The 21,063-nt window shown below is 34.4% G+C and overlaps 1 protein-coding gene across 3 annotated transcripts in view; it reads left to right on the forward strand.

Moving 5' to 3' along the window:
* EDIL3 (EGF like and discoidin domains 3) overlaps positions 1-21,063 on the forward strand; it is a 463,765-nt gene that overhangs the window by 128,994 nt on the left and 313,708 nt on the right. For 2 of the 3 annotated variants that reach the window (XM_035291243.3, XM_035291244.3), the window contains exon 2: positions 7,006-7,134. The exons of the other annotated variant lie outside the window; for it this stretch is intronic. In XM_035291243.3, the coding sequence (XP_035147134.3) occupies positions 7,006-7,134 (129 nt within the window). The remainder of the gene's footprint in view (positions 1-7,005; positions 7,135-21,063) is intronic. 3 annotated transcript variants of the gene reach the window in all.

Consider the following 21,063-nt stretch of genomic DNA (forward strand, 5'->3'; position numbering starts at 1 on the left):
ATGAAGGTAAGAATTAGATTGCACCTTCTTAATAAATTTATTTGAAATTTAAATTGGCCACACTCATAAACTTTAATTTGTGAGAGAAGGCCTTAAATCAAAATCTATGCACCAAACTCTTAGAATGTTCAACAAGTGAAATATCAATATTCAACACAAATGATCTCTGAAGAGGCACAAAAGTAAATTGTGCGGCTATTGTTGATTTTTAAAAAACTGATATTTATTTAGTTCCACACAATTTCACAGGCAGTAAGTCATAAGGGTGCTAACATTTTCTGTGAGTTTTACCAATTTGATTATGCAAATTCTCATGAACTTTATCTAATTTAAACTAGAATTATTACTCACTTGTGTACTAGAGTTGGCTCAGTTTGTCAAATATTCCGTTTATAGGTTGATTTGAAACTCTAACTTCTACAATAGAAGGCAAAACCTTTATTTTGTATCGGTTTTTAAGTGAAATGATAGTACAGTTCAGTGGGAAAGCAATAGATTGAAAATGAGGTTGTAAAGCACACAGCTGCATTGTCACAGTTGAGAAACATGAATTTAAATGGTCTCTGTGTTTTACTTTTCCACATGTAAGTATGTATTGTAATATCCTTCACATTTAGTTTGTTGAGATATTGAAGAAATTAAATAATGTCTTGTGTTAGTAAGGTAACATGCTAGAGTGATATATTACTACTTTTTTTGCTTTTACTTCTGTATCTGTATGCAAATTTATTTACAGAATCAGAGAGAGGGCAGGGATGATGGTGCCGACATATTCTAGGTGGCTGCCAGCACTTTGAAAAGAACAGAAAATGGAGAAACATGCATTCATCTAAATAAATTATTAAGATATTTATATAACTCTGTCAGTACATAAATATACTAACAATACTATATAAATACATTAACATGTGAGAAAGAGTTCAACAAGTAAATTCATAAGTACATTAGTCTGTAAATATTAATACAATAGCATATTTCCAGCAGATGTTTACTTCGTATAAAGAATGAGCTTAATAGAAGTGCCCTTGATTACCAGGGGCATGGAGGATCAAATATTGGGCTTTAAATTGTCAATCAGTTTATATTAAAAATGTGTTGCTGGCAATAAATATTTATTGAGAAATGTCCCCTTGTCTTCCTTTCTGTTTCTGAAATGATCTTCGTCTTACTGATCATGAGGGCTGATCACTTGCTGTTCCCTATGCTTAGAATGCTCTTCCTTAGACTTTAATATCACTGACCCTAGTTTATCCTTCAATTTTCAGCTCATGCGAAGGCCTCACTTCACTGTCTGTCATACATAACCAGTTTTATTTGCAGTTTATCTCATCAGCCTGTTTCTCCCTTCTCCCATGGTTTTTATTAAAGTGAGTGCTACCTTATTTATTTGTGGCACATAAATATGTGATAAATGAATCAATAATTCTCTGATATGTGTACTGGAGACAAACACTAACATATAAAGAAAACTGAACACACGAACTATCCAGGAGTTTAAGTATCAGTGAACAAAATCAGCTATCCTTTCTACTGGATTCTCAGTATTACCAACACAATTTTCTTCTTTGTATGGCATGAGAAGTTGTATAATTATATACTAAGCTCGCAGAAAATACACAACCACAATAATAAAGGTACCTATTTTAGATTTTTAGGTGTTTTTTTTAACCATTGTCTTTCTGCAGTGCTACATGGTATTTTGTAGGAGCTCACACACTTCGCTATTGAGGTTAAAGGTCATGGATTGCAAATGCGTAATGAAGTAAGATAAGATAGTTCCTAAATCACCTTGAACATGAGGTGACTGGCAACAGGTAGGAGGTCAGTGGGAAGAATGAAGCCACATTGATTTCATGCAGAATCACATATTCCTATCAGAACCTGGGGGAGTGGGTGGAAAGACCAGGCAAACAGTAAGTTAAATTTAGCCTGCAATGATTTCTCGCCCTGGGAAAAATAATTGCTCTATTCTATTGCCAAAACGCAAATCGGCATCAGCTTAATTTGCCTGAATCTGCCATAAACTGCAGATGGAATCATAAAACATGGTTAGAATCAAATTAAACACATCTGTCCTAATCTAAAGCAGGTGAGGCTAGCCGGCCAAGAAACATCAAAGTATAATGCTATACACATTACAATATGCAGAAGTGTATTTTAGGAGCCTGCTGACGTAGGAGAAAGAACCATGAAATCTTGTATTGCCCTGTTTTCCTTTCCTTAGCCTAACTTCTACTGGTTGCCATTGCAGTTTTAAAAGACTCTACCAACATATCCACTGGGAAACAAACAGACAAAAATTATTGATTTAAAGTCCGGGAACCTATTGCATTTTAGTCAGAAATTCTTACCTGAGGTGATACTGCCTTAGATAAATTGACATTACAGAGAATCAGAAGTCCCTACCGTGTATTTTTTAATTAGACATGAAATTCTAGCTGAGAGAGTTTGTTTTCACTTGAGGTATGAACCCACATCTGTAATAACCACTGAGATTTTCTGTATAGAGAAAATCATCTGAGATATGATGGTTTTGACCTAAGTAAACATATAACTCATTCAAATCGGACAATTTTGAGAGCAAGAGGGGATTGTGGGCACCCATGGAGGTGCACGGCTCTAATAATTCTTTAGGAAAGAATGTGCTGTCCAGCTGCAAGGATGCAGTTAGCTGACAGCCTCCTGAGAACTTTCAGGACACTACTTGAACCTTAGGCCCTCACTCTAACTGGACTGCTCTAGTGCCTGTCATTCCTGACCTAGGAGAATTCCTTCAAGGAATAATCTTTGCTCTGGATGTCCCTGTGTGATTGGCTAAGACTTTCTCAAATCTGCATTATAGACAGAGGCTCTCCCTGGCCAATCCTGCCCCTGCTACCCCCACCATCATTTCTTTCAGTTATTTTTATTGATGTCAAACCTGTATAGCAGGTTGAAGCTTTTCCTGCTCATTTCTGCTTCCTTCTCATTTTATCATTCACAGACATTACTTCTCAATAAATCTTTTATGCACTTAACTTTATCTTAGCATCTCCTTCTTGGAGAACCCATCTAATATATGATTATGTATACAGAAACAGCTTTTAAACAAAATCTATAGTAGCTCTAACTGTGCTTCTTGTTTATCCTCTACCTTGTCTAAGATCAAAACATTTATTTCTGTTGCCATTGTCCACCCAACACAGTTACAAGTAGGACCCTTATTAATTTCAGGAAGACTTTGACATGGTAGACCCCAGTTTAATAAACTGAACATTTATACCAGGGTACAATGGGCCAAACATTAATTTCTTTTCTTTTTTTTTTTTTGGAAGACTCTTAATATCATTTTCCCATTTATTTGTTGGTGTTCTTAAGGACCTCTCCTCTCTTCATTTCTTTCTGCTCCCATCCTCTCCCCTCCCTTAACAGACTTTCACTGAAATATAGTATTAGCATTCATACTTAATAACCCATGGTTATGCAGAGGCTCTTTACTTCTACATCTACTTAGTATAATAGCCTAATCAGACATTTTTATTTTATATCTTCCACAGACTGCTCAAATACAATAATCCCTTTAAAACTAAATTCATTATATTTCCTTATAAAAGACGGCTACTCAATCATCCAGGCAAGAGCTCTAGAAATCAACCCAGATTTCTTGCTCTTCCTCAACCCCTAGATCAGTTTGGTCAAAATGTTATCTTGATTGTACCTTGTACATGTTGGTCAAATCTATTACCTCTTTTCTCCCTTTCAAAAGGTAGTATGATAATGATGGAAATAAGATGAAAATTTTATAGCTTATAGAAATTAGTTTCCATAAGCAAAAAAGAAGAACAAAAATTACAAGGATAAGAGAGAAAAACATGTCTGCTAAACAGCAGCTGGCATCTATAAGATGTAATAGACTTTAAGAGATATTCCTGTCTCATTTTTTCCACAGAAGCATGATATGACTGGTACACATGCCTGGTAGAAAATTGACTAGACTAAGCATTATCACCTAGCGAGGGCAGCGCAGGTCACATGAAAGGTTTCTTAAGGCACCAGAAACTCTCCATAATGATGGGATAATCGAAGGGACCTCATTTAGCCCTGGGTATATCAGGACCGTAGGCCCACCTCAGTTACTATTTGACACAAGAACTTGGTTATGGTTATAGGACAGAGTGAGATCTGAAAGAAGGGTTCTTGTTTTTAGAAAAATATGTAAATATGAGACTTTGTGCTTGAGAACTTCTAGGATACTGCTCATGCCTTGCTTTTCTATTATACAAAAGTTTATCTGTGCCTTTACATTGATTATTCCACATAGGTGGGTGAGTCTTGATTTGAGAGGACTTTGTTTCTTGTTTTATTATCTTGTATTTATTAACTAGATTTGATATTAAGTGATGCCTGCTTTGGTTTCCCTGTCTATAGCCACCTCTATGAAGGGTCAAGAGAATCTTCATCATTTTTTTCTGGGACTACTTCAAAAGATAAATGCATTTTCCTTTTCCCTCAGCCCAACCTCCTCCATCTTATTCAACACATTGCTGCCTTAGTGACTGTTGCAAATCACAAATGTGGTGCTATATTTTCCCATATTTCCAGTCCTTTTATGATTTTCCAGTGCTTAAAGATAAACGCCAAAATTTTTGGCACAGCTTACAAGCTCTTGATTCATATGGCCTTCCTACTTTTTGGACCTTATCATTTTCTGTTTCTTATACATATTTATATTCTAGCTACAGTGCACTACCTGAAGTTCCTGGAATGAGACATAATCTTTTTTCTTTAAGTATGTTATTCCCTTTGCCTGGAACATTAAGCATATGTTCTCTCCTCTTCATCACCTGGTAACACTGAATCTCCTTAAAAGTCTCCACTGATCCCACAGTTTTGATCATGTATACCAATCACAGGTCTTACTACTGTGTAGTATAATTGTAATTGTTTCTGCATTTTTATCACTCCTACTAAGCTCCATACTTCATTATTTAGTTTGGTTTATACTGCACTTACCTCAGTGCCTACCGTGCAATAGGTATTCAAGGAATAGAAGGACAGATAGACAAATTCATAGACAAATGGAAGGATAGCTAGCTAGCTATATGTGTGGATAGATAGATAGACAGATAGATGATAGGTATATCAATGATAGCAAGTCTATTGAAGTATCTTTATCAGTCATCAACCACTCCATTCAAAATGCTGCCAGGATTGTCTTCTTAATTTAGATGCGACCATGTCCAAACTTTGAAATAAATGTTAAAAGTGTTAAACACTCTCATTGACTCCTCATCTTAAAAATTGCAATGCCACTTTTTAATCCTCCCCAATCTAACATATTTATACTTTCTTAGCCATTCCAGATTCTAAATCCAAGGTCCAGCCACACTAAACTCTTTGGTATTCCCTAAACATTCATTCATTCATTTCAGGACTCTTTTTTTCTAAGATCTGCTCCAGTGCTTATGTACTGTTTTAATCTATCATCTTAGTGGGGCTAATGACTTGGTTTATATTTGACAAAAGTCATAACCTGAATTTTCAGTTTTCTAATATTTGTAAAGTGCTTCATCTGGAGAAGAGACTAAATAATTCTCATGTGAAAAACCTTGCAAAGAATAATGCAGCTAAGGAACACAAATTAGTAGGAAGTTGGGACCCAGGTATTTTTTATTTTGAAAAGTCTCATACTCTTTAAGTCCAGGAGATGGCATTTTCACTGGCAAAGCTCCCTTTAAAACTGTATGGATTTTTGTGAATCTGATTCAAATCCTCTGTGCAATAAAGCCACACCCATGATTCTGTCTGGTGCCTGCTTTTTACTCCAGACTTAATTGAGGCTACTTTGGGTATGTCAGGCTTCTCAGGTACAGTCCTCAAGTTCTCTAGAAGCCCTTTTATTTAGCTTAGAAGATCGGTCACACTCCATCCCAAGTATGTGAAATGTTTTCACACAGAGACTTATAGCCACATCCACGATTTGATATTTATGTTGGGGCCATGTCCTTCTGGCATTTGATAATTTAGCATTTTGAGAGGTGGGAGTTTAGAAACAGTTGTGTTTTCTAACACAAGCCCTGGTCCTTGTATACTACTTCCCTTTACTTTCAAACTGACTGGTTGTTTATTTAGCTCATCTCTTTATTGTAGTACCTTATCATATGCAGGTAGTAAGAGCCAATGAATGCTTTAACAGTCTGTCTGGAAATCTCCTTACTCATATCCAGAAGTTCATTGCATACATTTTCTACTTCCTGAGTGACCTCAGATATCAGCTTTATCAATGACTACTTGCTACATAAAATGGGCAGCCATTTTTCTAGCTTCCCGTGTTCATCACTGCTTTTCCACATACTGTCTGCCACCCATTGCTACAGCCAACGTCACATATTATGGGGTTTTGGTTATGGCATAACTTATTTTTCTGTAGCAGTTTCTCTCCTATACTTTTGCATTTCTTTCTCCCATCTGAAGCAAGCTAGCCTGAATTCATTCACACAGCAGTCTCAACACTCCAGGAGAGGAAGTAGAAATCTTCAAGTGCTTTTCAAATCTCTGTTGCCTTGAAGTCTGTTAAGGACCTACTGGCCAAAGCAAGTCACATGGACAAGCCCAGCTTCCACAGATCCAGAAGTAAACTCCCCTGCTTTAAAGAGTTAAAGAGTGAACTGTGTGGATATAGAGAGGGTATTTATTAGAGTTATTAATGGCACTAGTCTACTACAGATATTTAGGTTAATGTTTATGAACCAATTAGACAACACTCTCTTTACATATTATAAAGGAAGTTCAAACTGAACTAGTAGCTTTCAGAGCAGTGTTTGAATTATGCAGTTTAATTTTTACCATGTTGCATATTATTTTTTTGACTATATGGCTTGAAATGAGTCTTGCAAATCTTATGTGTGAATCTTAATATTACCCTGACTTTTGACTGCCAAGGGATCATCTGTGGGAAAGCGAACTAGTATGTTTCAATGCCCAAGACAAAAACCAAATGTCAATTTCTGTTGTTTTATAACTCAGGTGATATTTGTGATCCCAATCCATGTGAAAATGGAGGTATCTGTTTGCCAGGATTGGATGATGGTTCCTTTTCCTGTGAGTGTCCAGATGGCTTCACAGACCCCAACTGTTCTAGTGTTGTGGAGGTTGGTAAGTGCAAGATTTAAACATTTCAGTAGTTATTTTTTTGTTTCCATGAATAACTGGCAGTTTGGCTGTGGTGCATTATAGAGATTATGTGTACATTACAAATTAGCTTACTTTTGTGTAGGATTCTCAGTTTTACCATTTACAGCTTATATTGAAATTATATCAATTGTGTTCTAAAATAAGTTTTAAAGTATTTTTTAGTGACTAACACTAAATTTAAAGACACTACAAATACTATGTAAATATAACATTTCTTATATTTCTAATAGTATAATTTTAAAATTTTATTTTCAAATAATATATAACTCCAAAGTTAATTTATTCAATTTAAATTATCACTGTAAATAAAACAGGATGTTTTTAGGGACTTCTAATATCCATTAGCATTTTGTAGCTGTTCTAATCATTACTTTTCTTAGGTGATAAATATATTTTGTATTTCTAAATAGGAAAAGAAGAGGATTTTCTAAATGTCATGCTCTTCAAAGTTTTCTCAGAAATTTGCTCTGCAAAAGTTACTGTGTCATTGAATACATTCAAACGTTTTTTAAAAAAATCTGCCAAGTATGTGTAGTTGTGGATTTAGGGTAACTTCTGTAATTTCCAAATAGGTCCCCATTAAGGGAATAGCTATACTTTTAAAAAAGTAACACCATGCAAACTCATGCAGAGATTTTCTCTCTGACTAGAGAGAGAAATAATTTTCAAACTTAATACCACAAGTAAGTTTGAAAAAACTTTGTGTTTTTTCACATCGGTGCCAAGAAGAGTACAAGATAGACTAGATCTGTTCAACACTGGAAAACCAAACCTGCTTTGGATTAAAGATTTGTCAAACAGCATAAACCTTAGAAAAACAGGACACATCAATGGTTTGGGGGAAATAGTTTTGAAGAAGAAGAGTTATTATGTCCGGGAATCAGTTTGAACTACCCATCATTGTACCCAGTGCATCTAACCTAAAACCTTATGCATAGTAAAATACAGTAACTGTTGGTTAAATAAAGGAAAGAATAATTTTTAAAAAACCATTAACTTAACATTTAGTTACTAGATTTTAGTGTGCTTCATTTTTTTAATAAATTTTTCTTATTTTTTATTTTGCATTATGAATATATCTTATCCGAAGAAGTTATTTATATTATTACTGAAAGGTACTTTGTTCATTTAGTTCATCTTCAAAAATAATTATCTTGTAAGGCTTTTATTAACTCACTGATATTTTAGAAGGTTTGACACAGTGCCACAGAAATAAAACCATTGTAACCACTTTGACCCAGCCTTCAAATATGTACAGTTGAGTTTCAGAGTTTAATGTAAGAATCGTATCCTCAGGAAAGTCTGTATAACTGAAGAAGATTAGAGTCATAAATACCCCTAATGGAAATGTATGAATAGAATAAAATTTTAGTGCTGTATTTTAAGCCCAACAACTCCAAATTGGCAGTGCCTTCGATTTGAATAAGAGTATATAATGTTTTGGGCACTATTTGAAAGATCCAAATCTGGAATCGGAGAAACAAATGTATGTAAATGATTTAGAAGTAAGTATCTTAGAAGAATTTTAAAGTAAATACGTGTATACTTTTGGGTTATACTTTTAAATATCAATTCAACATTCACTGTTTTGTCAGAAGGCTGATACTATCGGCAGCAACACTTGGAAAAGTAAGCACACTGCCATATTCCACTTAATTCAGTGAAACTTTGGGGAAGCAAATGCTTTCAGAATTAAATTTTACTCAGATTCATTGTTATATATTAGTAAACATCTCTGATATTCAGAAATTGGATTGTTATACTGTATTATTTTAAGCTATATTATTAAATTATATGTTTCAAGCAATCTTCTTCTCTAGCTGTATTTAGTAGATCTTGAAAGAAGTATGTTTAGTTTGTATTTGCTTGATCATTTAGTATAGGATGTTAGTTTTACCGATTCTATTTTCATGTACTGGTGTTCTAACATGAACACAATAAGAAACAACTTTCCTAAAGGCTTAAACTGTTCATAGTTTCTTAAGTACAACTTTGTTATCTTATGAAATAATTTTTATAAAAGATCAGAAAATAGTGAAAAATTAAACACAATTTTCATGTTAGATAGCTCTTTATGACAGAGACTTTACCCGACTTGCCTGTCTCCTGCCTCTTTCTCAGCTTCATATTTTCTTGCATACGAAAGATGTGCTGAATATTGACTGAATACTAATACTTCATAGTAATTCCTTTAGTATCTAGCCTACCTTGTGTCTTTTCATATTTTTAAAACTAATTATAGGGACTAAGTATTTCAAACATTAGAACATTAAAGACCATCCTGTGTTTTTATTAAAAAAAAAATTAAAAAGGCCGGGTGCAATGGCTCATACCTGTAATCTCAGCACTTTAGGAGGCTTAGGCAGGTGGATCATGAAGACAGTTGTTCAAGATCAGCCTGGCCAACATAGTGAGACCCCGTCTTTACTAAAAATACAAAAATTAGCTGGACATGGTGGTGCATGCCTGTAATCCCAGCTACTAGAGAGGCTGGTGCAGGAGAATCGCTTGAACCTGGGAGACAGAGGTTGTAGTGAGCCAAGATTGTGCCACTGCACTCCAGCCTAGATGACAGAGCAAGATGCTATCTCAAAAAGTAAACAAATAATAGATAAATAAATACCCAGCTTGGCCAAGGCCTTTTTGTTATTGTTTTCCTGCTGTTATCTAGCACCAATGCAGGAAATACAGAGTGAATTGGAATTTAAAAAACAAAAAAACACATGTGGGTATTTTGAGGTAATATCTTTATTTATTTGTTTATTTATTTTTAATATACTTTAAGTTCTGGGGTACATGTGCAGATCATGCATGTTTGTTACATAGATATACACATGCCATGGTGGTGGTTTGTTGCATCTATCACCCCATTATCTACGTTAGGTATTTCTCCTAATGCTATCCCTCCCCAATCCCCCTACCCGCTGCTATTCCTCCCCTACCCCCGCCCCAGGCCCCGGTGTCTGGTGTTCCCCTCCCTGTGTCCGTGTGTTCCCATTGTTCAACACCTACTTTTGAGGGAGAACATGAGGTGTTTGGATTTCAGACAAAAATTATTTGAGCTGTCACTATTCTGTAGAGATGTGTCTACGTTTTCTTCTATTCATTTTGCGCCATATGAATTTTGAGCCATATATATTATGAAATTCTAAATCTTTTTATTTTTGATTTCCAAAGGAAAGAAAATAATCTTATTTATATTTGCTTAGAAAAAGTTGTTTTTTGATTCCAGTTTTTAAAATCATGGTTACCCTGTTCATTCTATAGTCGGACATATACTCCTTTCATTGCAATTCATCTGGAAAGGAGAATTTCAGATGCAGGCTCAGAGAAAAACATTCCATGATTTTACCTCAAACTTATGCAGTAGTTTTGTTTTAGGTTATTGATACTTATTTCAAGAGATCCTTACCCAATTCTGTACTTTTATTCTTCCCTCACAAAGCATACAATGTCAGATAAGTACAAAACACTTAACCACATTTGCAATCGATACTCACATCACGAGCATTCCTGTGTTATGTGGGGTAGTTTGGCAAAATGGACTTTCTCAGATTTGTGAACTTCATTCACTAGACAACATTGCTTTTCTTTGGACATGTTTTGATATTTCTGTATACTGCATTCTCTCTCCCTCCCTCCCTCCCTCTCTCTCTCTCTCTCTCTCTCTCTCTCTCTCTCTCTCTGCCTCTCTCTAACCCCACACACAGCTATTACACATATACACCTACACAACTCAATGTGCTCAGCCTCTTAGAGTTATGAAGATTCACTCTGATAGCTGAAAACGGCAGTAGGAAAACTTCTCTTCAAACAAAGCAAAGAAAAGGCCCTTGTATGAAATCCCTGAGTTTGAAGACATTAGCCAGATTAAGCAGTGTTTGCACAGATGTGCACTGAATGCTGCCTCCCTCTCCAGAGGATTTGTGGACAGACCACCATGTGGCTAAGCCCCAAATTGCTTCCCAGTTACTCACTCACATTCCTGGATGGCACTGCATAATTGGGAGCTTATATGATGACACATTCATTTCATGCAGAAGTTTTCTATTATGAATATATACTATGCAGTTCATAAATGTAAATTTTGAGAATTTTTAAATTGTACAAATTCTGTGGTATAATTCTCCTGTGTGTGCTATCAGAATAATCCAGTAAACTAGTAACAAGTATAAACTTTTGCAAATCAAATACATAGCATATTAATGTAATCAAAAGAAAAAATAAGTGACCTTTTTTAAAAAAAAATCTTAGTGTTTATTTATTTTTAAACAAACATTTACTAAGTGTTTACTAAGTAATAATTACCTGAATGGTAGAGATGCAATGATAAACAAGTTGCTGTTTAGATGATGAGATAGATATATAGATAGATAGATAGATAGATAGATAGATAGATAGATAGATGTGTGTTGTGATACAAGTACATGGAACCATAAAAATGTAAAGCAGATGCCCTGTCTTAAGCTAACTCTAAGGAAATGCATGCCAACCTGAAAAAGTAACATCTAGATATATAACTAAAAAATAATTTCAACCTATTGCAGACTAAAAACAACAAACAACAAAACCTATTTCAGACCGAGAAAATAGTGTAGAATAACCAGGAGATTTAAAAAATTATAAAGTCAAGAACTGAAAGAAATTAAATGTGGCTAGAACTTAGAGAGGAGTGACATGGGGCCAGCACTGACTCTGAGGATAGTGACAAGTGGCAGATACTCTAGAGTTTGGTACGGTGTTTTTAATAATTTGGACTTTTTACTAAGAACAACAGAGAGGGTTTGTATTTCTGTTGATGCAGTATGAAAAACAGATTATAGCAAAATATAGCAAGGGAACAATTTGAAGGCAATTGCAGCACATGAGGCTAGACTTGATAATCTTGGCTCGGGGAAGTGTGGTAACTAACGGGATGAAGAGGAGAGAGTCACTGAGTGTTTAGAGGATACTGTAGACAATTATTGGTCATTTATGGGGTATGAAGAAAAAGAGGTTGGGAGAAACAAAGAGTAAAAAAAGGCATCCCCAGTTTCTGGCATGAGCAACTGGGTATCGTTTACTAAGATATTGTAAATTGACAATACACAGGATTGGGAGGCAAAAAGAGGGTTCAGTATTTCACATACTGAATTTGACAAATTTGATAGACACTACCTAAGAGTTCAAGCATAGATTTAGAAATCATAATTATATAGATGGTTATTGAAGCTTAGGGAATGGATGAGTCTGCCTAGAAGCAGGATAATAACAAAGAATAGAAGACCTAGACATGGAAAGAATCGAGGACTTAGAAATACAAACCAGTGAGAGGGCTATCAATATATAAGTGATAGGTAGAGAAAGTGAAATCTGTAAAGGAGCCTGAGAAGGAGTAGTCAGGTAGAAGGAAAACCAGGAAAGTGTGAAGCAGAGTAAGTTAAGGCCTAACAATGGCTCAAGGAGTGGGTAATCAGCAACGTCAAGTACCGTGGAGCAGTGAAGCAAGGTAAGTGTGTACTTTGATTACATGTGATTTATGGATGAACTTGTTGATTTACAGAAGATCAGTTTTGCTGGCATTGTGGAAAAAGAGCTTGAGTGTGGCACATAGAAGAATTTGTCCAAAAAAATTAAATCGCTAAAACAAACATTTGTCTATTTATTTATTTATTTGCTTATTCATTCTTCTATCAAATGTTTGAGTATCAGCTATGTGCCACTCTTCCTGGTACTGAGGTTATAGCAGTTAAAAAATTGTCTTTGCCTTTGTGGACCTCAAAGACTGAGGTGATGTTAGAAAGACTGAGAAATTAATGTTTGAATGGAGAATAAAAATAAGATAAATCCTGAGTTAGAAAGTGAGGGGTATAAGTAGGGGTATAGAGAGCGGACAGTAGCTGAAAGGGGAATTTGGTCCAAGGTAGGTTTTTCTTTTAAGATGGAACACTGTAATGTCATTATATTAAGAAATGAAAATAAAACAGTGGGTGACTAAAAGTAAACTATGTGAAATTACCCAGAAAAATTGCAGTAATATTTTGCATACATGTAACCTCTTAAATATGTGTAAAATACTGTTAAAATGATCAGACAAAGAATTTAATGTTGGAATTTGGTAGTAATATAAGATCTATCATCACTTTTGGGAAAAAATTAAAATTGCATGTATTATTGAAAGTAGGTCAGTACAGGATAATAGTCAGTAGTGTATATTATTTTATTTAGAATTTTTCTTTTGTCTTCTCTGTAGTTACATTGACTTCTGGCTAGGCTTCTCATTTCCAAATACATATCTGTGTGTTTGTGTGTGTGTGTGTGTGTGTGCGTGTGTATACATATATGTATATATATATGCATATCCTGTAAAAATTAAATATATATATATCCAGGAAAAGTTATTTAATTCTGTTTTATCTTCTCCTATCCTCTTCTACCTATCTAATTCCATACAAACTTATTTCCCTTTGGTAATGATATTCCTTTTTTAATACGAATTTAGATTCAATTAAATTTGTTACCCTCCTGTCTTGCACTACTAATCTGTTCCTTTACTTTCATTTTATTATGAAAAATTAAGTATATTTGTCCCAGAAAATAGAGACTGTCATACACATTAAAAAAAACTACAAGTTGACTGTATATTTCACTCTATGAATAGCCATATTCATGTTTATCTTTCAGAAGGCGATCAGTATCAGAATATCAAGCAATGTAATAGAGTCTGACTCCATCTGAAAGACTTCTTGTTAGTGATCATGAAATATCAGAAAGTTAATGAGCCTTAAGTAGCTCTCTTGGGTGTGTAGAGTTATTTTAGATTTCAAGACTCTGGTTACCAAATGAGGGGTTTGGTAAATTTCAGTTAAATTTTTCACATAGTAGATGAAATTGTGAGTAGTTGTCAGGGTGTTTTTTTTTTCCCCCTTTTCTTAAGATTACTTCATAGACTCATGATTGAATCCATCCTCCTAGAAATTATCGTAATGAGAGCTATGTTTCATGGACTAAACTACTTTCTCTAAAGCTGCTAGCCAATAGATGATTGTTAAGAAATTTTCCAGTCAACTGGAGTCAAAGAGATTTATTTTCACAGTTATGTTTACTTACCTTTCTAATAATAAGAAAGGTTAAATATATGTTCACACAAAAAATAATTATACCCTTAAGATGACACATAATAATTTAAGGGAAAGTTTTTGTACTAATTTTGCATATATTATAGAAAAGTAATTATGTTTCATACGTGTAAAAATTCTATAATATGCCATATAAACTCACAAGCTTACTGATGTAAAATATTTCTCCTTTTAATAATGACAATGATTAGAATGTTAGTTTGCAATTCAACCCGTAGCAATTATATCTTAACTTGGAGGAAGAAAAAAAAATGTATAACATCAAAGAACCTTAGATATTATTGAGTACCGAAAGCCACTCTAGCTCAAAGGACAAAAGCCACTTTGTAGTAAAACTCTTATTTGTAAGAAGAGACAATGACCCATTAAGAAATTGATTTATATCATTTAAACCACTGTCCTTTCTTCTAGGAGTATGTCCTTCTTATTTAAGAATAACTACATTTGTATTTGTATGTGTATCATTAAGCTTTTACTACCTAACAAATAATCACAAAGTTTAATGAATTTATTAATAAATAATCATACTATCTCAAAAGTATGTGAGACAGCTAAGTGGATATTCTCCCCTGGAACATCTTTTAGATCTTTGCTGTACTCATTTCTGCATCTGCCGTCAGTTGGTTTGTTGACTGGTGCTGGATAAAAGATGGTTTACTAATCTCTGCTATTACACAGTGGCCGCAGCAAAGGTCTCAAGCGTAGCAAGGAAGATCGAGTCCTAAAAAGCACTTTTCAAATCTTGGCTTGCCTCACAGTACCTAACAACACTTTTGAGGGGAGTATATGCAATTTCATATTACAAATGTGCGGATGCAAGAAGGGGAGGAGTTTGTGGCTAGTTTTACCGTCTACTGTTGAACGTTAGTGGCTTCTCTTTTTAATTTCATTTTTGAAGAGTTTTATTGGCAAAGCAAAAAGTTGATAAACATGTAGGTATGTTTGAAGACATTTCTTTTTATGTTATATACAAATATATAGCCAGAAATATACAAATTCTAATAACATTGGTTTTAGCAAAAGCTCTTCAATTATTATTTTCATAAGGAGTAAAGAGGAAAAACTTAGATTATTTTCTGTACATTTAAGGAAAAAAACTGAAAAAATAGGAAGGTGAAATTTGAAGGTAACACCAAATTTCCATTTTATTCATAACCTGAAATTACTTGTACTGCCAAAATGTATAATTCCATACATTTATGAGAATTAAAATTATAAATTCAGAGTGATAGGCCACAGTGGCAAATTTAGCATTAATCTCGGGAAAGATTTTATGTTCCAACTTTGCCTTTTCATGGAAAAGCAATCTACAGAAGACTCACAAATAACTTGCAAGATGCTATTTAAAACATACCCCAAATCATTACAATATTTCATTCTGTTACTTGATTTCATCTTATTCGTTGATTTTCAACATGAATCTATTTCTTTATTGTAGGCAATTATACCTATTGTTTATTTCCTTTAGATTAAGTTAATTGCACCACAAACCATGGTATCCAAATAGAGCAAGTCATTTAAAAAACATTGACTTTTAAGCAATTATAACAAGGTGTTGAAATTTTAACGTCAAGGAAATTGAGATGTTGTTGGAGAATGAGCAAAATGTTCTTCTTATGTTTACAATAGAAACAAGGAAGAAAAATAAACAAGGTCAGTTGCTGAATGTCAGTACTTTTCTTAGGTATAGCCAGATGAATTTATTTTATATTTTACATTCTATTTATTGGTTTTCTTCATTACAAAAGTAATATATGCATAAACTTTAGAACATACAAAATAAAAGAACTAAACAAAATGTATCATAATCTTAGGTTATAAATACTTTGTCTTTTTTCTAGCATTTATTTGTATCTGTTTATTTTTATATGTCCCTAAAGCTATATAGTCATATAAAGAATAATAGCAATTTAGTTTTTACGTAAAATTATTTACGTTTGTGTTTACTGTGTATATATATGTGTGTATAGAACTTATAGTACACAGTTTATATTTCTTGATAGTCACATTTAGTTTTTTAACATAAGGATATAAAATTATCTTTCCATTTAATTAAAAATTATTTCCTGAAATTTTTCAAATAGCAGAGAACATTCCATCATTTATTATCATTTTTAAAATGAGGCCCTACTTTTGAACATTTAAGTAGTATGCTGATTTCCTCTATTATGAAGAATTTGATAGAATGCCTTACAATTAAATTTTGTATGTATTTGCCATTGTATCTTTAGACTAAATTCTTAAAAGGAAAGGGTTAGGATAAGAGTTTTTTGAGAGCTTTTTATATTAAAAGAATTATATAGAAAAGGCTAAATAGTTTGTCATGTTAGATTTATAATCAAGAGGAAGCTTAATGGACTTATGCCCACTTAATCATAGTAATATAGATTTGGAGTTATTTGATTTGTGTAATAGGAAAAGAAAAATACACGTGAAGAGTAAAAGAGAAGATTGTTATTCTATCAAATGTATTTTTTAAATAATATGATTATATCTCCTTGAATTTTCATTCAATCATATGATTACTATAGTAGGCCATACAACATTTAAAAAGAGCAAACTAGAACTAAGCATATATAAAGAAGAGTTTAGTTAATAAAAACTACAACAGCAAGGATTTTAGAGGACATCCTCTAAAATCAAGGTCAATAAGAGAAGGAGTAGGCATCAATTCAAAGAAAGCTTAAATAATATTTTAGAGCTTCTACAGCAGCAGTCTCCAACCTCTTTGGTACCAGGGACAGGTTTCATGGAAGACAATTTTTCCAGAGAAGGTGGGCTGGCATCAGATTCTCATAAGGAGCACACAACCTGTATCAGTTGCATATGCAGTTCACAATAGGCTTTGTGTTCTTATGAGAATCTGATGCTGCTGATGATCTGACAGCAGGCAGAGCTCATGCAGTAATGCTTGCTTGCCTGCTGCTCACATCCTGCTGTGTGGCCTGGTTCCTAACAGCCCACAGACTAGTAGGACCCTTGATCTAGAGTATGGAACAGGCTCAGGATAAGTTGACAAAAAGCTTAAGAAGGTTAAATAGAGACAGGAAATGCAAAAATGACTAATATTAGTCTTATGGAAAGTAAATGGTTAATGGATTAATAACACAGCCTTGGCTCTCATCTCTCTTCATACTACTAGTAACACAGAAGATGGAATAAAGAGAAAGAGATGACACTTTAATAATTCATTGAAAATAAGTGTTTTGCCCTTGTGTGGTGACTCATGCTTGTAATCCCAGCATTTTGGGAGACCAAGGCAGGTGGGTTACTTGAGTTCAGGAGTTTAAGACCAACCTGACCAACATGGCGAAACCTTTTATCTACTAAAAATACAAATAATAATAATAATTAGGCAGGCGTGGTGGTGCACACCTGTAATCCTAGTTACTTGGGAGGCTGAAGCAATGAGAATCGCTTGAACCTGGGAGACGGAGGTTGCAGTGATCTGAGACTGCGCCACTGTACACCAGCCTGGCAACAGAGAGAGACCGCTTCAAACTAACCAAATAGGTAATAAATAAAAAATAAATACATACGAGTTTTGATAGGTTGGATTTATTTCTTGAAAATGTTAGAAATTCCTTCTCTGGCATCTAATACAAATCTTATTGGTACCTCTTGTGTGCTAGAGTTATGCTGTTTGATATAAGGAATTAGTAAAATAAAGCATAAGGGTTACTGAGATGAAACGGAAGCATGGATTCTTTGTCAAGGAGCTTAAAGTAGATGTCATTGTTTGTGGAGTTATATTTGGTCACCTTCCCTGAAGTCATAGGAAAACTAGATGACACCTCAAGGTGACTTTAAACTGTAAGATAACTTACATGTTAACATATATCAAAGTAATTATGTGAAGAAAATTCCATAATCCTTATTGCTTAAAGTACAGGGGTAACACATAATTTTTAAATGAGTCGTATAATGAGAGTATATTTGGACTGAATCATTTCCAGATTGTGTTTAATTTTGGCCTTTGAAAGTATAAAATTAACCAAGCTATGATTTAAAATAGACAACAATCAATATTTTTTTGTAATCTTCTTTTTATTTTAATCAAGGTCTGGAAAGAAAAATAGGGAGGGCAAAATTTCAGTCTCTCAGCCGAAGATAGAACTCAGTAAGGATATTTGTTTTCTTAAGTACTAATACTTGGAATATCTAGCAAATATCAAATAAGAATTAACAACCTTTTATACACTGTGTTGATATAACCCCACAATGTCTTTATCTGGTAAAGTTTCATTCTGAAATCAAACAAGAAGTGCTTCACCCAAGTCGCAAGGAGTCATTGGGTACAGAACTCATTATTGTTACTCACCTACACAAGGAGGGACAAATATTTTCAAGAACAAGACACATGCTGTGTGTGTCAACTTAGCTCTCTTTTAACCAGTGACTTTTGCTCTTCAGGCAATAGATAAATTGGGGTGCATCACAGAACAGCCTCTGACTTCCAAGATTAGATTTCATTACTTACTAAACTATGAAGGTCCAGCTGTATTACTTTCCACAGTGCTTTCCTGACGCATAACTAATGTGGTAAAGCTAATGTCTCAATGAGCCCTGCTGGTTATTAGGACGTCAGGTGACAAACATTTAAGTGTGTGAGCAGTTAGTCTTTTAATGCAGTCTATCAGTCACCGTAATGCCAAAGGCAAAGACTATTTTCCTCACACTTTTCCCTTTAATGTTGCCTGTACTTTCAGAGTGCACCATTCACATATATACACACATATACACATATATATAAAATAACCTGGAAATAAACAAGCGAGCTAACATCAATGTCAATATTAAACAGGAAGGTGGTTCTGTGACCAAGTTCACTGATACCTGCTCAGTGGAAGAACAGGTGTTAAACCTGCAATTATGTCCCATGCTTTTTCCACATTGCTGTGCTTCTGTTGAAACTAAGCTGTGCCTGTTACACATATGGGGATGGATACTTTCAAACAATGAGACAACCTGAAGAAATAATAATAATAATAATACTTCTTTTTGTTTGTTGGTTTGGTTATTTTTTTCCTTTGGAGGTGGGATTTCTGTGGCCCAGGCTGGAGTACAATGATGCAATCACGACTCACTGCAGCCTAGACATCCTGGGCTCAAGTGATCCCCACACTCACCCAAGTAGCTGGGACTACAGATACGCTCTGCCAAGCCTGGTTAAATTTTCTACATTTTGTAGAGACTGGGTTTTGCCACATTGCCCAGGCTGGTCTTGAACTTCTGGGCTCAAGCTATCTGCCCACCTGAGCCTTCCAAATGTTGAGATTACAGGCATGAGCCATAGTACCCAGCAAATAACAATACTTCCAGTGTTTGTTATATGCTGAGCATGCTCTACTCAAATTCTGTAGTATGTAAATATCTGAAGGAACACATTCTTTATAGGACTGCATCATGGGGATGTGGTTAAGAAATAAGCCAGGCTGAGGTGAATTCTTGGCCTTTATTTGCTAAGTCTGTGACTTTGAGCAAGTTACTAAATCTTTCTCCACCTTACTTTTCTTATCTGTAAAATTGCGGTAAAAGTACCAACTTCAAAAGGCTTTTAGGCATATTAAATGATTCAATGTATGTAAGGATCTTAAAACAGTGTCTGGCTCATAAGTGCCACCTAGGAGTTACTAATAAAGTGATATAAATAATTAAACCTTATTTACAATTTTAAAGCTATGTGCAGAAATCAAGCATATAAGCCTCTATTCTTTCATCATTTTAGCCATTAATAAAATTATTGAATCGTCTAATAAGTACTGACCTATTATTTTTATGTCAGGATTTTTTTATGTTTGTGCATGAATACGCAAACGGGGGGCAATTTAGCTGTTAGCTTTTAATTTTTCAAAAAATTTCTTTCCTTCAACGTATAATTTGATGAATCACCTCATTTCCCATGGGAAAAAGAGAACCCTATATTTTATTACATGAAATTTATGAGTAATGTAAGTAATGCTTGCATAATTAGGAATCCATCCTTTAGGAATATAGCTTTCCTTATGCTTACAGCAAATAAGTTATGAATTGATTTTGCTTTAAAAGATTGCAAAATGTGAATCCTGTAAAGGTATAATAAATACCAAGTTGGGATTTATGACAGCACATTAATATTAGGTTCTTGGATATGATAGATCAACAATAAGCTCTTTGTGGCTTTGCATAAAGATAGAATCACAAGGAAAAGAGAACAATAGGATCTTCTACTTAACAAATGTGTATTGAGCCTTCATGGAGAGCTTATAATCTACCTTTTCTCTATGATCTGACAATAAAGGCTCTGCCTTTTAAATATCTAAATTTGAAAAAGGATAAGGATAGGCATATCAGTAAGCATTATACAATGCAGGGAATAATTATCGTAAGAGGGGAATAAAAGGCAATGAGTATCAAGTGGAGAAAGATCACTTTCTGTCCTAGGAATCAGATTTTGTGGTTGTGCTGGCTTTTGGGATGAGCTGAGATGGAAATTTAGTTCATCTGTAGAAATTATTAGATTGGAACATTTTAAGCATATATAGAATGACAAAAAGTACAAAGATAGGAGACATGGAAACTTTCTAGAAGAATTAGCATTAGTGGCTGCTCAGGTTATAAGGCGCTTATGGGGAGGATTGACAGCAAGACCAGGAACGTAACGTGGACCTATGTTGTATAGAGCAGTGGTCCCCGACTTCGTTGCTACCAGGCACCAGTTTCGTGGAAGAAAATTTTTTCCACCTACCTTTGGTGGGGGAGTAGTTTCAGGATGAAACTGTTCCACCTCAGA

Source organism: Callithrix jacchus, chromosome 2, assembly GCF_049354715.1.
Source record: "Callithrix jacchus isolate 240 chromosome 2, calJac240_pri, whole genome shotgun sequence".
NCBI lineage: Eukaryota > Metazoa > Chordata > Mammalia > Primates > Cebidae > Callithrix > Callithrix jacchus.